Genomic DNA, 18,504 nt, shown 5'->3' on the forward strand with positions numbered 1-18,504 from the left:
GGGTTGTTAAACCATAATGCCTGCCTGAAGATGGGAAAGGGCAGCGACTGAGTAATTTTAGTGCGAGGAAAAGAGGTGGATGACAGGCACATCTCTTTTTAATCACTCTGCCGAAAGACACCTCGGCCGTTAGAGCTGCTAAGTCTGCAGAGCTGATGGAGGGGGGTGGAGGGCGAAGGAAGAAAGGAGGAAGCACATAGCCTGGAGGAGGGCAGGAAGCACAATCCCATGATGGTCATATGCATGCACCTCCAAGTAAATGAGGGCCATCCAGTACGCAGGACTACTCACTAAATAGGATTTAATGTTCCCTGGCCTTGTACAGGGATTTTGGTTATTTCCACACCCTGTGCATTATGTCAACCTAACAGATTTAATTTGAAATGTTTAACTTGAGAAACCGTCTAAGCTGGATAGCTGTCCACTGAAAAAGCAGCAGTCTGTGTTCAACACTCTGATTTCAGATATGGGTTGCATGGGCAGATGCCGAGGGCAGCATTTTAAAAATGAAGCATTCTTTATCTGTTAGAAAGGTATTGAGCAAGTTTTCTATTGCTTATATGTTTGTACGCTCAGTGCAGAGTTGGAGCTTCACCCACAACCCGTCGATACAAAGGCAATTGTTGATACTGTTATTAATCTTATGGAAGTTCTGTTGAGAAGATTTTAAACAGGTTTGTTATTACTGAAAGTCGATAACTCGCTTACCATTGTTACTTTTGAAAAAATGTAGATTTGTTGTTCTTGGATGGTGAAGCTAAAGTTCATTTAAAGCAAGAACATTTTAAAACTTCCTCCTTCATAAAACAACTGTCAAGCGCAGCATTTTCATTTGCAGTCTTTCTAAACCTTGGATTTTTACTTACAGTTAAGCCCCAGAATATTCATAATCCTTGAAGAGTTAAATTCAAAATAAGATTAAATCAACCATGAAGTTCAAAACATAATAAAATGCTGTAAAATACATATTTTTTTCTAAATTATATTTTAGTAAAAGTGACATGTCAAAAATGATGCACACTCTTCTCGATAATTAAGGGAAAAACTTTCTTGGCACTGCAGGAATGAAACTGTTCCCTTTGTTAAGAATTTGTTTTGGGTTCAACCATGATTTGCTTATGACTTATTGGGATATTATAATTTAATATAAGTAACTATTTGAGTTGTAATTGTTGTTTCATAGGTTTATTTAGTGTTTCATAGTTTGTATCTGGTTCAAAACCGACTATTTGTGGACCTTTAATGGAATGGACTATATATCCCATGATGCTTTAAAAGTAGAAGTTAGGAGAAGGAAAACATGGAGGGGTTTTCCAGAGAGAGTTTTCGGATCTCTGACACTCTGTCACACATCGTATCATGCAAGATTCGTTCATCCTTTTTATTCACTAAGGTCCGTCTGAATAATCTGTCCGACTCCTTTTCGTCTTTGAATTAGTCGAATATACAACACCCTTCGTTGCTGACCCCACATTTGCATGCTTCTTCTGGTGTTTTGACAATTTGCCTTTGTTGTTCAGGTTGAGGTTGTTTAGCCACCTTGACGTCACCATAATCTGTAGCTCCGTCCACGCGCCACATATTCTTTCATACACATAAACTTTAATGCTGCTTCCAGTTAGAAGAAACATTTTAGGAAAATTACAAGAGGGCAAACATAAATCTGCCAGAGGTATAAATAATTTTGAGCATATCTATTTAATCAACCCAGTCAAATGGTTTTCAACGTCAAAATGTTCATAAGCAGCTTTGATAAATCACATCAAAACCATCATTTTTGACTTTATTCTCACTTTTGGGGTTAGTAACTATCAATGATTCTTGACCTCTTATCAGTTCCAGCATCCTTTAGGTGAAATATGTTCCCATGCCTATGTACTTATGTTTTATGCGATGATATAGTAAACCATTTTTAAAATGGGGGTGGGGGGGAGTAACTTCAACCTGATTTACTAATAAGATGTTATTTTCTTAATGTTTAGTTGAAATAACTTATATTTTACCTGTGTGTTGCAATATGGAGCCAGCTCTAGTGCCAGGATTACTGACGATATAAATAAGAACTTGTGCTAAACAATATAGAATTGGAATCAATTTGGTGTGACTAATACAAAACAAAGTGTTCAAGCATATTGGAGGCTGACTGGTACATTTATACATTTCAGTGACTGTTGGTGTAATATAAAATCAAAGAGCATTGTTTGGCTGCTTTATACACTGTTTTCTTACCAGATTCCTGTTGTTTCAAGTGCTTTAAATGCAGGATTAAAGCGTCTTTGGTTGTCTTTCCCAAAGGTTGCGGGCAAACGTCCTTTGTAGGTAGAGGACGGGTGTTTTGTTGTTTCAAAAGGAAACACTAAATCAAGCCGAGTCACATTCAACAACCCTCTTTTACTTTCATCTCTGATCAAATTAAACTCGTTTTGATCTATAATAGAATTATGCCAGGATGGATGAAGAAAAAGACACGTTGCATTTCCTATTCACAAAGATGCATTGTGTTCTTGGCCCAAAGCAGTGTGTGTCTACAAGATCTTTTATTTTCTGCTTTCTCGAAACCAGTGGGAGCGTTTGTTTTTCCTCCAAAAAGACAGAACAGCAGTAGAAAATTGTGTAAGGGCGTCTGACTGAGAAAAATACATGAGCGGGCTTCAGCATTTCAAAGATAAGATTTGAAAAAAGAACATTGGCTCTATACTTAAGAGCGCTGTCCTGAGTAGATTAAGTACTGAGTGAATTCGGGTTAATTTTAGATGTGCTCAATTCAATATTTGACCAACGTTAACCTCACTCTTTTCTTCCCATGTTCTCCCCGCTTCTCTTTCATCCAGATCGCTGAGACGTCAAACTCTTTCCTGAATCGCATGCTGAACAGAGACACCATCACAAGAATAACATATAAAAGTAAGTGCCTCTGCAGTCGTCTGCATGACAGAGCATCTCCACCGATTAGATTCTAACTTTAAATGTTTCGCTGAGCTGTACAGTAGCTGCTGGGTCATTTTGAAGGCAACTGGTTTTTGATTTTCAGCAGGAGTGAACAACAAGCACCTTGTTCCTTTTAGTCTGCAGCACTTCACTGAAATGAAAAAATGTTGCTAACTATGCGAACAAGATAATTAACCCCCACCCAAAACAATGTGGCAAGAGTGTTTTTGCGTGGAGTTTACATGTTCCCATTATCTTCCCTCCACATTACTAAAATATGCATATTAAGTTAATTAGTCTCTCTAAATTGCCGCTATATTTTCATGCATGGTTGTTTGTCCTGCATGCTCCCCAAGCAGGACATGGTGGCATGGTGGGCACTTATAGTTATGAAACATAAATAACTGTTTTATGCAAAAACATTTGTCAGAAAGTAGCATGATCTAAAATGTTTGTTTATATAAACTAAGGACATGACATTAAGTCTACATTTTCAATTAAATATTTTTCCAAACAAAAAAAAAAGCTATCCTGGAAAAATTCAAGAATTCAGACATTTTGGCTCTTAAATTAAAAGCAGATTTTTCTAAATAAAGGCTGGAGAATTCACTGTTGTTCATTGATACTTCCTAGTATTTTGTCATCTACCTTGGTTCACCTTGCCAAATTACTGTAGTGTTCTTTTCAATGCTTTAAAACATATATATAGTGGTTTTTTGAGATTATTTTTAATTCCCACATTGAAAATTAATATCTAATCCATACCGTCTAATTCCCTGTGGCATGGAAAAGTGGTTACTAAGAAACAATGAGACTTAACATCATCCAAAACTTGACACCACACCCCTTTTTATTTAGTTTCAGTTGTCTCAACCACAGAATGTGCAACACTGACTAAAGAAAGGTGGCAATACTTTCAGAAAATTATATATTTTTTCTGTTTTCTGTCAATCTTAAAGTGACAGCATCACGGTGGCATGTTAAACATAAACAAGACAACACACAAATAAAGTATTTGTACATATTGTGCTGTTTACATACAGTTTTCGGATCCATATCAGTTCATTAGGCTTCAGAGTGTCTTTGTGTAGAACCACAACAAATTTTCAGGCATGTTCAGTATAGAGACGGCTCTGCTCCAGGGTAGATCTGTGCTTTAATAACCCAAAGGAGAACTCCACAACGTCCAGTCTCTGAATGTACGCTTTTCCGATCCCTCATGAAACACCCAGCTATCAGAAAACCCCTCCACAGAGAGCGCCTGCACTCCTACAAACGTCCTTTAAATGGAGATACAGGTTTGACATTTTGAGCTCCATAAAATGTTTTGGAAGAAATAAATTCATCGATGTAATAGCCACTTAGCCTCTGCAATACTTGACGTAAATGAATATTTAAAAGCCATGAATTAAAAATATTACTCTGAATGAACTTACCCCCTTACATCTTCAACTGCTAAACATCATTTCTGCATTGGTATGAATTTACCTTAAATTTCCCATATACTTTCCAAGTCCACACTGAACTGAACTTTTCTACATTTTTTAGAGAGCACAAATAGGAAAAGAAAACAACTATGCATTTATAAACCAACGTCATTATGTAGAAAACATGTTTAACCTTTTCATTGATACTTGTTGCATTTCTGTCAGAGGAATCTTAAGACAATTATGTCTTTTTTTCTTTTCCTTTTCGATGACAGAAACAATATATTACCAAAAGCACTTGCTTGAGTGACACTTTATTCTCAATCCAAAATTTTTAATTAGGTGTAGTCCAACTCTTTGCTGCTGTAGCAGCTTTAAATCTTGTGGGACGGCTTTCTGGGAGTGTTAATATTTTTGCTTCTATGGATTTTTAACCACTAAAAATCCATAGAAGTGTCTGATGTCAGACACTGATATTGAACCTTAAACTCTTGGCTCCAATCTCTTCCAGATTTGTTCAGTTAGGTAAACTCTATGTGCAGCAAACTTGTTCAACTATGTTTTATAGACAATACCAGTCCTAAAGTCTTCAAACAAATTTGGGGGCCTTAAATTGTGTTAAATTTCTGGTGTGCAGAATAATTAAGAGTTCCTTATACTGGAACCAAGGCACAAATCCCACCTCCTAACAAACAGCCTCCTTAACAACAAAACTCTCTGCACATTCTGCGCCTCTGTTGACCTCACTGTGACTTTACCCGGCCTCCACTTCAAGGCGGAGTTGCCGTTTGATACTTTGATACAGAATGACATTTTAAAGCTGGCCTTGTCAGACACATGGTCTCATATTACAGTTTGACCCATTATGTCGCAAATGTTTGCAGAAACAGTCTTAATGTCGAGATGCTTGATTTCTACACCTCTGCTGCCTGGAAATCGAGCTTATTGCCAGGCCTGTCAAAATAACACTTTGTTGCTGGACGATAAATTGTCCCAGAGGTTATTGTGATAAACGATAATATTGTTCTTTTGAGACCATTTTCCAGTAATATAAGGGTAAAGGCATAATAATGCAAGAACACAGTCTCACAGCTCAATCAGCTTTAGATTCTAACAAACATTTAATGCAGGAACTGAAGGAAATTTTAAATATCCAAAATAACAGAAACGGTAAACAGAATGAATTATAAAGTCGTTAAGTCAATTGTCCTTCAAATAAAAGGGCTAGCTAAGACCAAAACACCAGCCTGAAAACTTTTGTCATCTAGATTTTGGTAGAAAGAGAGAGTTAAAGAAGAAAAAGGATAAATCATGCGATATTGAATTTGTTTAATTAATCACCTGATAAACTGATTTATTGCTTATTGCGACAGTTCTACTTATTGGATGTCATGACAGTCAAGAGGCTTCGTTGCTGGACTGGAAATACTTCCTGTCCACACCATCACCATCCACAGCGAATTACGTCAGCATTTATTTCCCCTGCGGGATAAATAAGGTATTTTGAACCAAACCGATTATCATGTGCGATACTCCACAGATATGGCGTGTAAATAACCTGGTGTCAGTTAGTCTCAGTTGCTCTTACTGTAAGAGATCAGTATGTTCAGGCACTCGCTTTGAGAGTCGCCAAGTTTGAGAAAAATGTAACTTTTGTTCCTGGTGTGATTAGACAGTCAATGCATTGCTGTTCGGGATCTTTTGGAGAACCATTATTTTGTTGGAAGATTTAGACATTGAGATACCTGCCGGGGGAGAAAAAAAAAAAAACCCCAAAAAACCTCCTGATAGCTGGAAGGGGGCTTTTGGTTGCGGCAGAAGTCGACGGCTGTTCTCCAGAGATCTCTCACTCCATCCCACTGCAGAGATTGCCCGAGGCCAACTTAAAAGAAAAGACAAATAATTGGATTAATGGGTTGGAGGTGAGTGGCAGATTACATGTGCTGACCCCTGGTGGTTTGGAGGAGTCCCAGAGGGATTTGGGTGCAGCTGGAGGGTGTTGTGCTGTGAGAGGGAATTCTTTCTGTCCAAATGACGGGAGCTGCAGAGGATTCTGACAGCTGTCCAAAAACTCAGTCTGATACAGCGCCTCACACACGCTGACTCACCCCCACACACACACACCACCACCCACTCATGCTTCTGAGTCCTGCAGCCAACGTTTCTCCCATCCCAAAGCATCGTAATGCACATATGTGCACTCGTGAAAACAAAATGATGCATTCACACCATGCATGATTAAGAGATCAGAATTAAGATGTATTGCCCAAAAAAAATTGCCTGCCTGGACTTCACAAAATATGTTGTTCACTAAAGATAATTATTACCTTCCAAGAATAATGGCCCAAGTCATTTTTTGCCAAAAGTGATTTTTGCAAAAAAAAATAATCTCTTGGCCAAAAAAAGACCTAGACCATTATTTTAGGAAGGTGACAAATTGTTTTTGACTAAACTGCTGCAGTAATGTTGAGAATGATATTAGAACTACTGTATATAGTAAGACTTAAAGATTATGTGAAATGTTACAAAAAGTAATAGTAAACCACAAATCAATGCTTTTTTTTGCTAAATTTGAAAGCATCAGTAAATTCAATTTTGCAAGTAGTACTTATTGTGTTGGGGTTTAACACAGAAATATTCTTAAGACACGTTCAGACATAAAGGTCATTTGGGAGACAGTAAGCCAGAGGTTGCGTGTGGCCTGATGGGTTTAGATTTGGTTGAGCTGACCTGCTGAAATCAACTCTCGCTGTCGTAGCTGCGTGAAAAAAAACTGCGTCATTTTGTTGTCAGCCTCATGTCGTCCGTCTTTTCTGGTCACAACGCCGTTGGCAAACGTTTCTCCATGCAAAACTATCGTTTGATTGGTCTCAATTTCATGGGCGTGTGTACTTATGCGGAAAACCACACTACTCAACCTCCATGAGCCGCTGGGCTGAATATCTGCGCAAGGTAGGACGAATCGTCGGGAAGCACAGATAGTTAGAACAGCAGCTTCTTCAATCAGAGAGCAGATTTTGTGGAGCGGTTTTCTGAGGCCATGATGGCACTACAAAATGGTATTATGTGCCAGGAAAATACATAATCCTGCCCCTTTAAAGAAATGATGATGGGCGAGGTTATAGCTTTACATTGAGCCAGGCTAGTTGAAATAGCTTTTATCACTGGATAAATGAATCCAGAATTTAAAAACTGGTTTATGTAATCGTTCAAGTTACCTTTGGGATATTACGTTTCCATCAGTTGTCACAAATAAAAGCACTTAGACCAGTCAAACATTTGAACATTTTTGTCTGAAATGTTTGTTCTTTGTATTGTAATTCCATCCCACTGTGGATTACGTCACACCAGCAGAATCTCAAACTAAACCAGCCTTAATGCCGTTTAATTAGTGCTGGAGTTTTCAGCAGTCCACCACGGTGACCCCATCACAGTAGGCTGTCCATTTTGTCATCCGAGGCGTCAGACTACGACGAGTTACTGGGAGCAATCTAGTGGAGTGTGAACACAGAGCAAGAGACAGTCTGTCCAATTAGCATTGTGACAGTGAAGACAGTCTGGATAAAACGGGTTTTGAAGTGCAACACCAACAGCCTGCCACTCACTCGGCTGTAGACGCCACGCGGAAGGCGAGGCGAGGAGAAATTAGCTCTGAAACATGAGCTGAAGGCGCGATGAGCAGCGAGCAGCGTGTACCCACCAAACCCCCCGCAGAATACCACGCTCAGGTCTCGGTGACAAGACTGGGTTGTGATGAAAGAGTCAAACTGCAGTGCATGTTGTGAAGGGTTCAAACCAACTGCATCGCTTGTCAACATGTCAGTGTCCAGGGTCATAAATATTTCACAACGCTACATTACTATGAGCCAAGAGAGTGCGGCTGGGGTTGTTTTCACATAGCGAGCCTCGGTGTTTGGAAGTGTGCAAACACGTCCTGGGTAGCATTTTCACATTTTTTGGATGGGGCAGCTCTAGCCTAACTAATTCTGATGTATTTTGTCTGACTCTGTGCTGTATATATGTTCAGCTAACATGGCTAAGCAATCGTAACCAGAACTTTCTAACCCAATAAACAAACAATACGCTTAAGTTGACCCAGTAAGGAAAGCAACCAAATAAGCAATGGCAGTCATGTGAATGTGGCATGATATATTGTCGTTAAAAAGCACAAGATGATTTATCAAACTATTCGTCTTACTAAAACTTGCTGCTAGAGGCATTTTCTGGGACGTGTAAGCGGGCTTCAGTCTCATTCTGTCATAAGTGACTCCGTTTTAAACGCTCCTGTACACTAAAACAATAACATCGGAATGACTGCTGTTTAATGCTAGTTGATCAAAAGATGAGCTGTGTGAGACAAAAAGAGTGAAATAGTTTGTGAATGTGGAACATATTTCGACTGGTGAGTCATCATTTTAAAAACATAAATAAAAAAAACTCAGGCAAATCATACATATTGTTGAAGAAGATGATCATTTAATGCTAGCTTTGGACAAAAAGTTTTGGCTCTTTCCTCTTTTCTCTCCCGAGTCCTTGGCGAGTGGCGGCGTCCTGCTAAAACGAAACTAACACAGCGTGTTGACGTCACAGATCACAGAGTTTAATTCATCAACAAAGCTGCAGAGATACAGAGATATGCATTAACTCATAAAAAAAAAATAAAGACACACCAGGGGAAGACAAACGAACACAGAACACATAGACAGACAACGGCGCCCACGTGGAGAGGGAAAAAAGATGGAAAAACTCTCTCCCTGTATTAGCGTTACATTGTACTTTATACTGACTAGGCGTTTCCTCACTTTAATATATGCAAAGAAGGCGTTCCGTAATTCAACCAATCAGAGACCTGTTTCGGCCCCCAGAGAAACCTGAGAAGTCTCCCCCTTTACACCCAACTCGAACGGGCGTCTGGTCTCCGTCAAGCCAGAAGGGGAAGAACACTTAATCTCAGAGGTACTGGGTACGACTGTCCCCAGCACCGAAGTCCTGAGATAAATCTCGCAGACTCCCCTGGAGTTTTGACGTCCCACATTCCAGCTGCCGTTTCCATGGAGATGCTACTTTATGGCCCTTGTGTGCTCTTTAAGCAGACAGTGGAAGGCGTCTGCTTGTCTCCTTGGGCCATCTCAAAGGGTCACACAAAGCCTGTTTTTCCAATAAAAATGCTTAATATTCCTTTACACATGTTGTAAGTATTTTAACACTTAACTAATCATTTTCCTTTACAATATGTAACCTACAAATTTAAAGTTCAAACACACAGAGTGCAGTGGGTTCTGTTGAGACATTGTTGGGGTTTTTTTCATGTCTGTTTTTCTTTTTCCTCTACTTCTTCCTCTGCAGACGATGCATATCTTCTGACTGGCCTCAACATAGAAGAGATTTACCCAGAAACAAATAGTTTTATCACCTACGAAGGATCAATGACTATCCCTCCATGCTTTGAAACGGCCACATGGATCCTGATGAACAAGCCAGTGTACCTCACACGCATGCAGGTGAGCCACAGCCATCGTACTAGGCTGCAGAAAAATCTCACCTCACTAAAGGATGCATCCAATTCTAACCACTTCCCGGAAAGTAATGCCGTAAAGAGTTTGGTAACGCTTCTGTAAGCCTCTCACTCTGTTTCTGTCTCTGTGCCTTCCTCTGTCTTTCCACCTAGATGCACTCCTTGCGGCTGCTGAGCCAGAACCAGCCGTCTCAGATCTTTCTGAGCATGAGCGACAACGTTCGCCCTGTGCAGCCGCTGAACAACCGTTGCATCCGCACCAACATCAACTTCAGCATGCAGGGCAAGGACTGCCCTAACAACAGGGCTCAGAAGCTTCAGTACCGGGGTACAAAACGTCACTTTTACTGGCTTTTGCTACTATTTTCTCCTGAGTATAGTTGCTTTTTTAGGACATGTTGACTAGTTAAACAGGTTAATTATTTTAGCACTAAGTAAAATATAAAAACCTTTCATCTACTTTGGGTCAAACCAGTGACGTCCGGTGATTGAATGAATGTGCGAAACTAAACTTATAACCAACATCCTACTGAAACTCAATATGTTCAAAAAGGCCATCAAATTCAGATGTTAACGCACTCTTTTATAGTTGTATAGTTTTGCAGAGTCGGTTTTAGACCGTGTGTCATTGGTCAAACACAAGCTGCTCACATAGTTTGCTTGAATTTTGCCCCATTCCTCCTGACAAAATTGACGTAAACGACTCTTGTTTGTGGGGCCCTTTGCTTCCAAACACCTTTTCACCACTGCTGACCTTTATTTTCATGAGATTGACATCGGAACCTTAATATAACTACTCCAAAATGTTTACTTTGATGTCCTTAAGAAGCCAATTTGCAGCTAAATTGGCTTTATGCTTAATGCGGTTTTCTATATGGAAGACCATGTTTTGCCCAAAGCGTCTCCAAGCTCAGGTCTTGAGATGTTGGCTTGATGTATGAATGTAATGTTCTTTCCTCATGATGCCTTCTATATTGTTTCTACTTACTTCAAGTGTTGGGCTGTTGTTCCCAGGATGGTAGCTTCTGCTTATTCTTCCAAACGTAACTATGGTGATTAAGAACAAACACTTATATTTTTGTTTCGTTGGACTATAGGACCAAAAACGAAGGTCTTTGTCCCGGAATTCATTTTGAAATGTTAGGCGGCTGCTTTAGTAGTAGTCTTCTTCTACTCTGAGTAGTTTCTCTTTGGCTGATTTAGTAAATATTCCAATTTTTTTTTAATCAGAACATTTGGTTATGACTCATTTGTGGCTTAAAATGGTCTTGTCACTACTGACTATGACTCTGGACTCTGTTATTCAGCTTCCAATCTCCTCTTCACTGATTCTGGCCAAATATGAAGTGGCTGAATTGTCACTCCTGGAGCGTAAAATGTGTTTAAGGTGAGCGGTAGCCTCGGCGCCTTCTGATCATTGTGGGGTTTGCTGTACCGTGGCTCACCCAAAGCATGACCATTTTTCTCTGTATCTCGTTCCCTCATTCTTCCTCTGTTCTGCACTGTTCACTCCACTTACCCCCCAAAAAGCAAAACCTCTCCTTCTGTGCAACAGTTTGTGAGGGAGAAAGCGTGCACTGCAGGCGATGCCGTACAGGCAACACAGCTAATGCATTGCTAAGCTAATAGCTTTTGCGAGTGGAACATTTTCAGAACTGAAGTCTTTAATTTTAGCTTAAATATGTGAACACGTTTTGATAAGTTGAGGAAAATACAAGGCAGGGAACAACGAGACCCACACCTCCATCTGAGGAACGAGCAACAGTACTAATGTAATAAATGGGAGATCAGAATGTTTCTGGACTGCTACTGACAAAAAATAGGGTATCTGAAAAAGTTTGAAATTTGATTTAATTATTTTTCTGGATAGGAGTAAAAAAGAAAATAGGAGTATCACTGGAACAAATTAGCTGGATTTGTTGTTTGTTCTTTCCTCTCTTTCTGTTATTGCTCTTTTCCCTTCTTCTTTTATCCCTCACTCCTTTATGTCCTTATTTTTTTCTTTGTGCTCTTACTCTTTCTATCCTTATACTTGGCATTCCTTCTGTCTTTGCAATCCATGTATCCTACCTCTATTTTCTCTGTCTTAACTCTATTGTTCCTTTCCTCCTTCCCTTCCTTCCGTCCTTTTAACGTACGCCTCTCCGGGAAAATAAAGTGGACATGTTCCAGACACTGTTCAAAAAAACCGATGTGCTTTGATCAAAATGTTAGCGGGGAAAACAAGCTAAAACACTGCCGCTTAGCTAAATCTGTTCGAAATGTAAAACAAAACCATAAAGACGATGAAAGAATCGGAAAAACTATCATTTGAACAGATCAAAGATGAGTCAAAATGGCAAAGACTGAGCCAATGATCCACTCACAAAGGTGATCAAAGCAGGCTCTACTGTTACCTGTGGGCACTGTAACAATTCAAATGCACCTAATGTCAGGAAGAAGCCCGTTGCAGCGTCTCATGTTGAATAAAGCATGGTTCAGGTATGTTCGGTGGTTCAGGTATGGTGCGATAGCTTCGTTTCTCAAATGTGGAGCTTGTTCACACCAGGCTACCTGAGAAGGTGATGTTGCCTTATGCCAAAGTGAAAATACTCTTGAACAAGTTCAGAACTTTAAGCAAACCAATAAGGATGCAACACCTTGGTTGGAGGCCCGCAAGACTGCAAATAAATAAAGCAACAGAAAACTTGTGGAATGACAAAATATGACGGAAAAAACAAGAAATTCAGAGGAATTGTTGAATGTCAGAAGTTGCTGGACTCCATGCGACAAAGATGTGAATCAGCTCTTAGTATTAGTGGTAATACCAGGAAATACCTAAGCGATTCACGAGTACCTTACTACTTAAAGCATTTTTTCACTTCATACAGTATATGTTGATTTTTCAACAGAAAAATGTTAACACTATTCAGGCTTTCTGAACATTTTCACATGCCTTCCTCCTTTCACTCCTAGTCAACCAGTAAAGAAAAAACTTCTCTTTATGTTATGATGTGGAGTAGATAAATCTGTTATTGGGATTTCGAGAATCAGTTGCTTTTTTAACACACTAATATTCGCTGCACACTTCACATGGTACTAATTTCAATAAAGCATCCAACTGGGCCCATGTTTAATGACTCGCATCTGTATTGTGAGCAAAAGGAAAACCTGGTGGCATAAAAAAGGCACGTTGACGTCACTTTACTGACAATGTAGTTAGTTAGTGAACAGTTTGCATAGTTTTTTTGGGTCTATTTTAAGCATCTGATTATGTTGCAAAAAAAAAAAATAACCGTTGCCTTAAACAAATATGCCAGTTCCCGTTTTAATAAGCCCGGTGTTTTCCTCACCTCTCCTGGCTCTGACACCGCCGTTAAATTTCTACAAAGGCTGGCACTTGAAAAATAACAGTCCCCTCCTTAACTCCACCTCCAGCCCAGCAGTCAACACACACATTTACATTCACTCCACTCACTCGGGCAACATCCCTCTGAAACAGAGCGCTGTGGCTAAAGATGAAATATGGCCGGCGCACAGAGGAGGAGGAGGGGGAATAACGGAGCAGAACAGCTGAGCTGTGGCGCGTGGTGCATACTTTTACAGCAATTTTTTTTTTTCTTTCTACATACAAATCATTATTCTTGCTGCTCTCTCTTTTTTTTTCTCCCCCTCTCTTGCAGTGAATGAGTGGTTGCTAAAGTAGGCGCCTCCCCCTCTCTCCACCCCTACGGATGAGCGAGGACAAGAAACGAATGTTGGAGACGGAGAGTGGGAACGAGGCAAGCGGGCGGGACGTCGGAATGTGGAATCGGTCTAAAAGGCTTCATCTCATCTGAGAATCTTTCATGACATTGTACAAAGAAAGAAACGGATCACTTTTTTTTTTTCTTGAATGGGAGAACTTGCAAACAAAAAGACTCTTCTTTTCATACATTGAGAACTGTTGTAGCCCTCAATCTAACATGTCCTTTTAACCTCCCTACACTGTATGACTACGTCTGTATGAACATTTTGATACAGATTTTTTTTTTTTTCCCTGTTTTGGGGTGGGTAGGGCAATCAAAATAGAAGACACTTAAAGTAAAAAAAAAAAAAAAAAGAAAGAAAACTCAAATGATTTGATAGCCTCCCAGCCAACAGGACAACCTCGGGACATTAAAGCCTTTGTACATAAAAAAAAAAGATGCTGCCATCAGTGGTACCATTGAACGACAAACCGACCGGTCAGCGCTAAGCAGTCAACGGGACTCACACGAACATTTCATCACGGTCACCCGTACGGGGCATGTAATCAGCAGAAAGCAACAAAGACGACACAGCCTTACTTAAGTCTCTTTTTTTTTTTTTTCTCCCAAAACTGAGTCATGCTACAGGAAACAAGCAATCCGGCGCCCGGCTGGGAGCGCCCCGGGCCTCGTGTGTACATATTACTAGTATTATCCATACCGGAGAAAAACGACAATGTAAAGAAAAAGTGACGAATTACAAAATAAAATCCCCCCCAAAAAAAGAAAAAAAGAGATATACATATATAAAGAAGATTTGAAGTGAAAAAAAAAAAGATACAAATGTTAAGAATTTTAAACAGCTTGGCACACTTTGAATTCTCGAGCGGTTCTCGGTGTGAGCTGATGCCTTTTTTTCTGTTTTCTTGTTTACAATGGTCATACACTGTGTTTGAGTAATGTTATCGGCCCAATAAATGTGTCTAAAAAGTCCACTGGAGAACGCTTCAGTCTGTAAAAAAACAAAACTCCCTGATATCCGTTCCTGTCTTTGTGCTGCTCAAAACACACACAAAAAAAACTTAAGACAAATCGGGAAAAGTTCACACATATACAAGTAATCTCATTTTTCTTTCACTGTAAAAGGGAAACAAAACTGCAATGTTTGTTTTGACATGTTCAAGACATAATCTTCAAACCCCCCTCTGATATATGGCAGAATTGCAGGTGGATTCAGGTCTTTTTCAGAGTGTAAAGTCATGCTGAACGCCCCATTATGATATGTTAGGGTTTCTACAGACTTAATTAGGATGCTGGCTGGCAGTTTATTTAAAACTCCCCGTGTTCAGAAAAGAGGAATAATTGATTTCAAATTCTCTTGAGGCCTCTTTAAATCCCTGAGCTCTTTGGATCCCCAAACGATGTTTACGCTCAGTTTAAAACTCGGGGGGACTGAGAGGTTTTAACAAAGTAAGCTTCCTTCAAAAGTAACAGATGTTGTAATCATACGCAGCTCATGTGATGTCGCTGTGTGGGAACGAATATCAAAGTGTCCTAATTGATTCGTCAGCACAAAATGCTTTTTTTTTTTATTGCATTTTAAAGGCATTTTTTAAAATGGGCATTTTTCTGCGTTTTTATTGGTTGTGCATATTGCATCAGTTTTATGTCATTATTAAAATGCATCCTGCACATCCGTATGTCAAAATGTGTTCGGAAAACAGACAGGCTGTCACAGGATGTTAGCATTGTTTGACATAAATGTGTATTAAATGTGTTCGTATGTCAATATTCCGCCTTTGGAGACCCGACGGTGCATCTGGAGCGGCACCACGGGGTTTTTGCGGAAAGTGCAGATGCGGTATTACAGTCAGGCTTTTTTTTCATCTTCTTCTCTTTAACTGTCACATGCACAGCTAGAGCTTATTAGACGTGGAGACTGCTTATTACAGTGGAGGCTCTGTCGGAGTTACAGTGACATGTCAGAGTCTTTCGGATCACATCGGCGAGCATCAGGGGGCAGGAGGAGGAAAGAGTCTCCACGCACCAAATGGCACCAGGTCTGGTCTGTGGCAACAATCGTCAGGGAGGAAGCTGGAGAAAACGCTTTTGTCTGAAGATATAAAATGACACTATATGGATAGTGGATCGCGGTGGCTCCTTCAGCTGTTCAGAAATCTTAATTTTCCTCAATATTTTTGCTCCAATTTCTTAAAACTGATCTGCTCTTATGGGAAATTTCACACATAATGGCCTGTAACAACAAGTTCAAGGGAAAGTGGGGAATCTCGTGAGCTATGGGTTGGAAAAGTAGGATGCTGAGCTTGTTGCTAAGTTCAACCTATTGAAAACTGCCTCCAGTTCATTGGCTCTGTCCAGACTTACATGCTTCTGATTGCCGTTTTCTGCTGAAAGCGTGTGAACCTCTTCATTCCTGATTACAAACCTCTTCCTTTGTCACGCTGCAGCTTGCTCTCCAGTCTCCACCTCCTTGCTGCCTCTAATCCTGACTTTAAGCTGCTTTTGTATACAACTCAATAACTCCTGTCCTCCTTCCTGAGGGCGCTTCCTTTCCTCGCTTAGCAGTTCTTTCAAGTTGCTGGTGGTCGAGCGTTCGTCAACAAGGCAGCTGCTAACTCCTCTGCTGGGGATAGTGTTATCTGCACAGACCTTTAGTCAAACACCGAGTTGTGGCGTTGATGCTATTTCCGTGGCGCTCGGAGAGTTTATGCCATTGTGTTACAATATTTAAAAGTTCTTTTTAAGTGAGTTTGTTTCCACAGAAACAAGGCATCAAGGAGAGCAAGAAAATATTGTGATCTGCTCTACGGAGCAAGTGATAATTCCATGATGCAAAACCATTTTTTTCCCCCGTCTGGTGAAGCAACGAATAAAATTTTAAAAATGTTTGAGCTGTAGAAAGAGAGAGTGTATAGAATGAGTGAGGGGGTGGTTAGGTTGAAATCTCCAGATGTTGCCATTGTTGTGTTGCCTATATAGCCTAGCTACAACTGAGCTGATGAAATCACATGCAGAGTGGGCAATGGCTGATGGTGGAATATGTTAACGTTGCTAAGATAACACCGGCGGACCCCCTAAGGTAAACAAGGTGGATGAAAACTCATAGCTTGCAGTTTGTTATTAAGGCTGCAGAGATGATCTTTCACTGTAGAATGACTTGGCTTACGCCACCTGTGGTTGACTAGTCCATCTAATTTGCTTTCACTGTGCTTCTCTTCAAATCTCTGTCAGTGTGTAACGTCAGAAGGTTGGGCAGAATATGCACATCTGCTCTATAAGTTTATGTCCAGAATTGTTAATATAAATAATACCCATATGATTAAGCAGGCGCTTTCCTAAAACAAGAAACAAAAAAAATGAGTATCTGTGAGCCTGAAAACTTGAAACCTGTTCGAAATCCTGCTGCTGAAAAATGAAGGGAAATTGTGTTCGACTCCAATCGGGTTTGAAAATTCCACATCTTAAATTTTTAACTTTTCCCAAGATCTTCTCCGTAATGGTTTTAATAGTTTTGGGGGTAGCATATCTCTGGAGTCCATGTGCTGGTCCAGGTTAATGTAACATGATGTTTCTGTTAATGTCTCACATTTGGTTTCATTTCTTTGAGAAGCTCACACCAAGATCTGGGCGCAGAGTCCCAGGCAGATTTATTGTTCTGTGGCTGCAGTCCAGTTAATTTGTTGAGTAGTGAGTAATCGCGTCTCACAGCAACGGGGTGAACCACTGCTTTTATTACAGCACATTACATTAGACTGCACCGCGCGTGTGCATCGACGTGTGTGTCGCTTGCTAAACAATGTGTGATATGTGTTAATGATTTAAATATCGCAGCTATTACTACTGTTAAACAAGCATGGAACGGTTTTAGAAAAAAAAAAAAGTACCGGTAGTTTGTTAAAAAAGAACAACCGAGACAGAAATCACAAGAGTTGGAGATTCTCTTTGAATCTTTGACGTGCCAACAAGAAGTCAGAGATGCACAAAGTTTCTACCAAATGATTCAAAACACAATGTTTCTATACATAGGAGTCTGTGACGATGGATGTGTTTTAAAGAGAGATCTGCACATAGACAGGAAATGAACTTGTTACAGTGAGGAAAGTGAATTTCCACACAATCAAATGAACTGCTGGCCATGGTCAGACTATCACTAGAAATAAAATATCTAAGGATCATGATGATTAGTAGGTAAGTGAAACATGAAATGATGATGATGAAACATTTTTCCAACAGAAAAGTACCAGATTTAAAGGCTTGTTTTTTAAAAGTAACCTCTGCCTACCAAAGTCATGATTTGACTTCAATTTTTCTCCCAAAGAAACATTTGTTTGCTAATTTACTGTCTGCTTTCTCTTTTTTTCCTTAGATTTCCTTCTTCTTTTCTTCTATTTCTAGTCTGTTTTCTTTCTATTTTCCCGTGATCCTTTTTGTTTTGTTTACTCCCTTTTCTCTGTTGCAGTGGTCATTTGTTTCTTATGTATTGCCGTATTTTGTCTTTGATCTTTTGTCTACACACGTAAATTCCCTGGTAACTATATCTGCATATGTTCTGAATAATTTTCATAGGTTTTTATGGAAGTGTACAGTATGTAAAGGTTTGTAGTTTGGTGCCTCCGATAGCATGGGGAGCCTGGGTTTGCTGGAAAAGGGGGGCTGGGTTGGGGGTAAGTCTTCAAGCATGCAAGCCTGTGTTTGTACAGTGGCTCGCTTTTCACAGAGACCTGGGTATGGATAAAGCCTTCTGTCTGTGTGTTGTCTTCTGTATTTGTGCAGCTGTTTGCACGGCGGTCTGGTGGCGTGGAGGTCTGTGTTTGCATGGAGACGGGAGTTTATATGGACGTCTCTAATTGCACGGACGCCTCTGTTTGCGTAGAGACTTTTGTTTGTAAGAAGACAGTTGAAATTA

At 40.0% G+C, this 18,504-nt stretch overlaps 1 protein-coding gene across 4 annotated transcripts in view; it reads left to right on the top strand.

Annotated features, from left to right (window-relative positions):
* The window catches only part of ca10a (carbonic anhydrase Xa), a 271,111-nt gene extending 256,541 nt beyond the window's left edge, over positions 1-14,570 (top strand). For 2 of the 4 annotated variants that reach the window (XM_028030174.1, XM_028030176.1), the window contains exons 6-10: positions 2,832-2,904; positions 9,702-9,856; positions 10,024-10,198; positions 11,178-11,257; positions 13,533-14,570. In XM_028030174.1, coding sequence (XP_027885975.1) covers positions 2,832-2,904; positions 9,702-9,856; positions 10,024-10,198; positions 11,178-11,215 — 441 coding nt within the window. In that variant the 3' untranslated portion in view covers positions 11,216-11,257; positions 13,533-14,570. The remainder of the gene's footprint in view (positions 1-2,831; positions 2,905-9,701; positions 9,857-10,023; positions 10,199-11,177; positions 11,258-13,532) is intronic. The other 2 variants (XM_028030175.1, XM_028030178.1) reach the window with 1 other exon arrangement.
* The last annotated feature ends 3,934 nt before the right edge of the window (positions 14,571-18,504 follow it).

The sequence above is a fragment of the Xiphophorus couchianus genome, chromosome 10 (assembly GCF_001444195.1).
Source record: "Xiphophorus couchianus chromosome 10, X_couchianus-1.0, whole genome shotgun sequence".
In the NCBI taxonomy this organism is placed as follows: domain Eukaryota; kingdom Metazoa; phylum Chordata; class Actinopteri; order Cyprinodontiformes; family Poeciliidae; genus Xiphophorus; species Xiphophorus couchianus.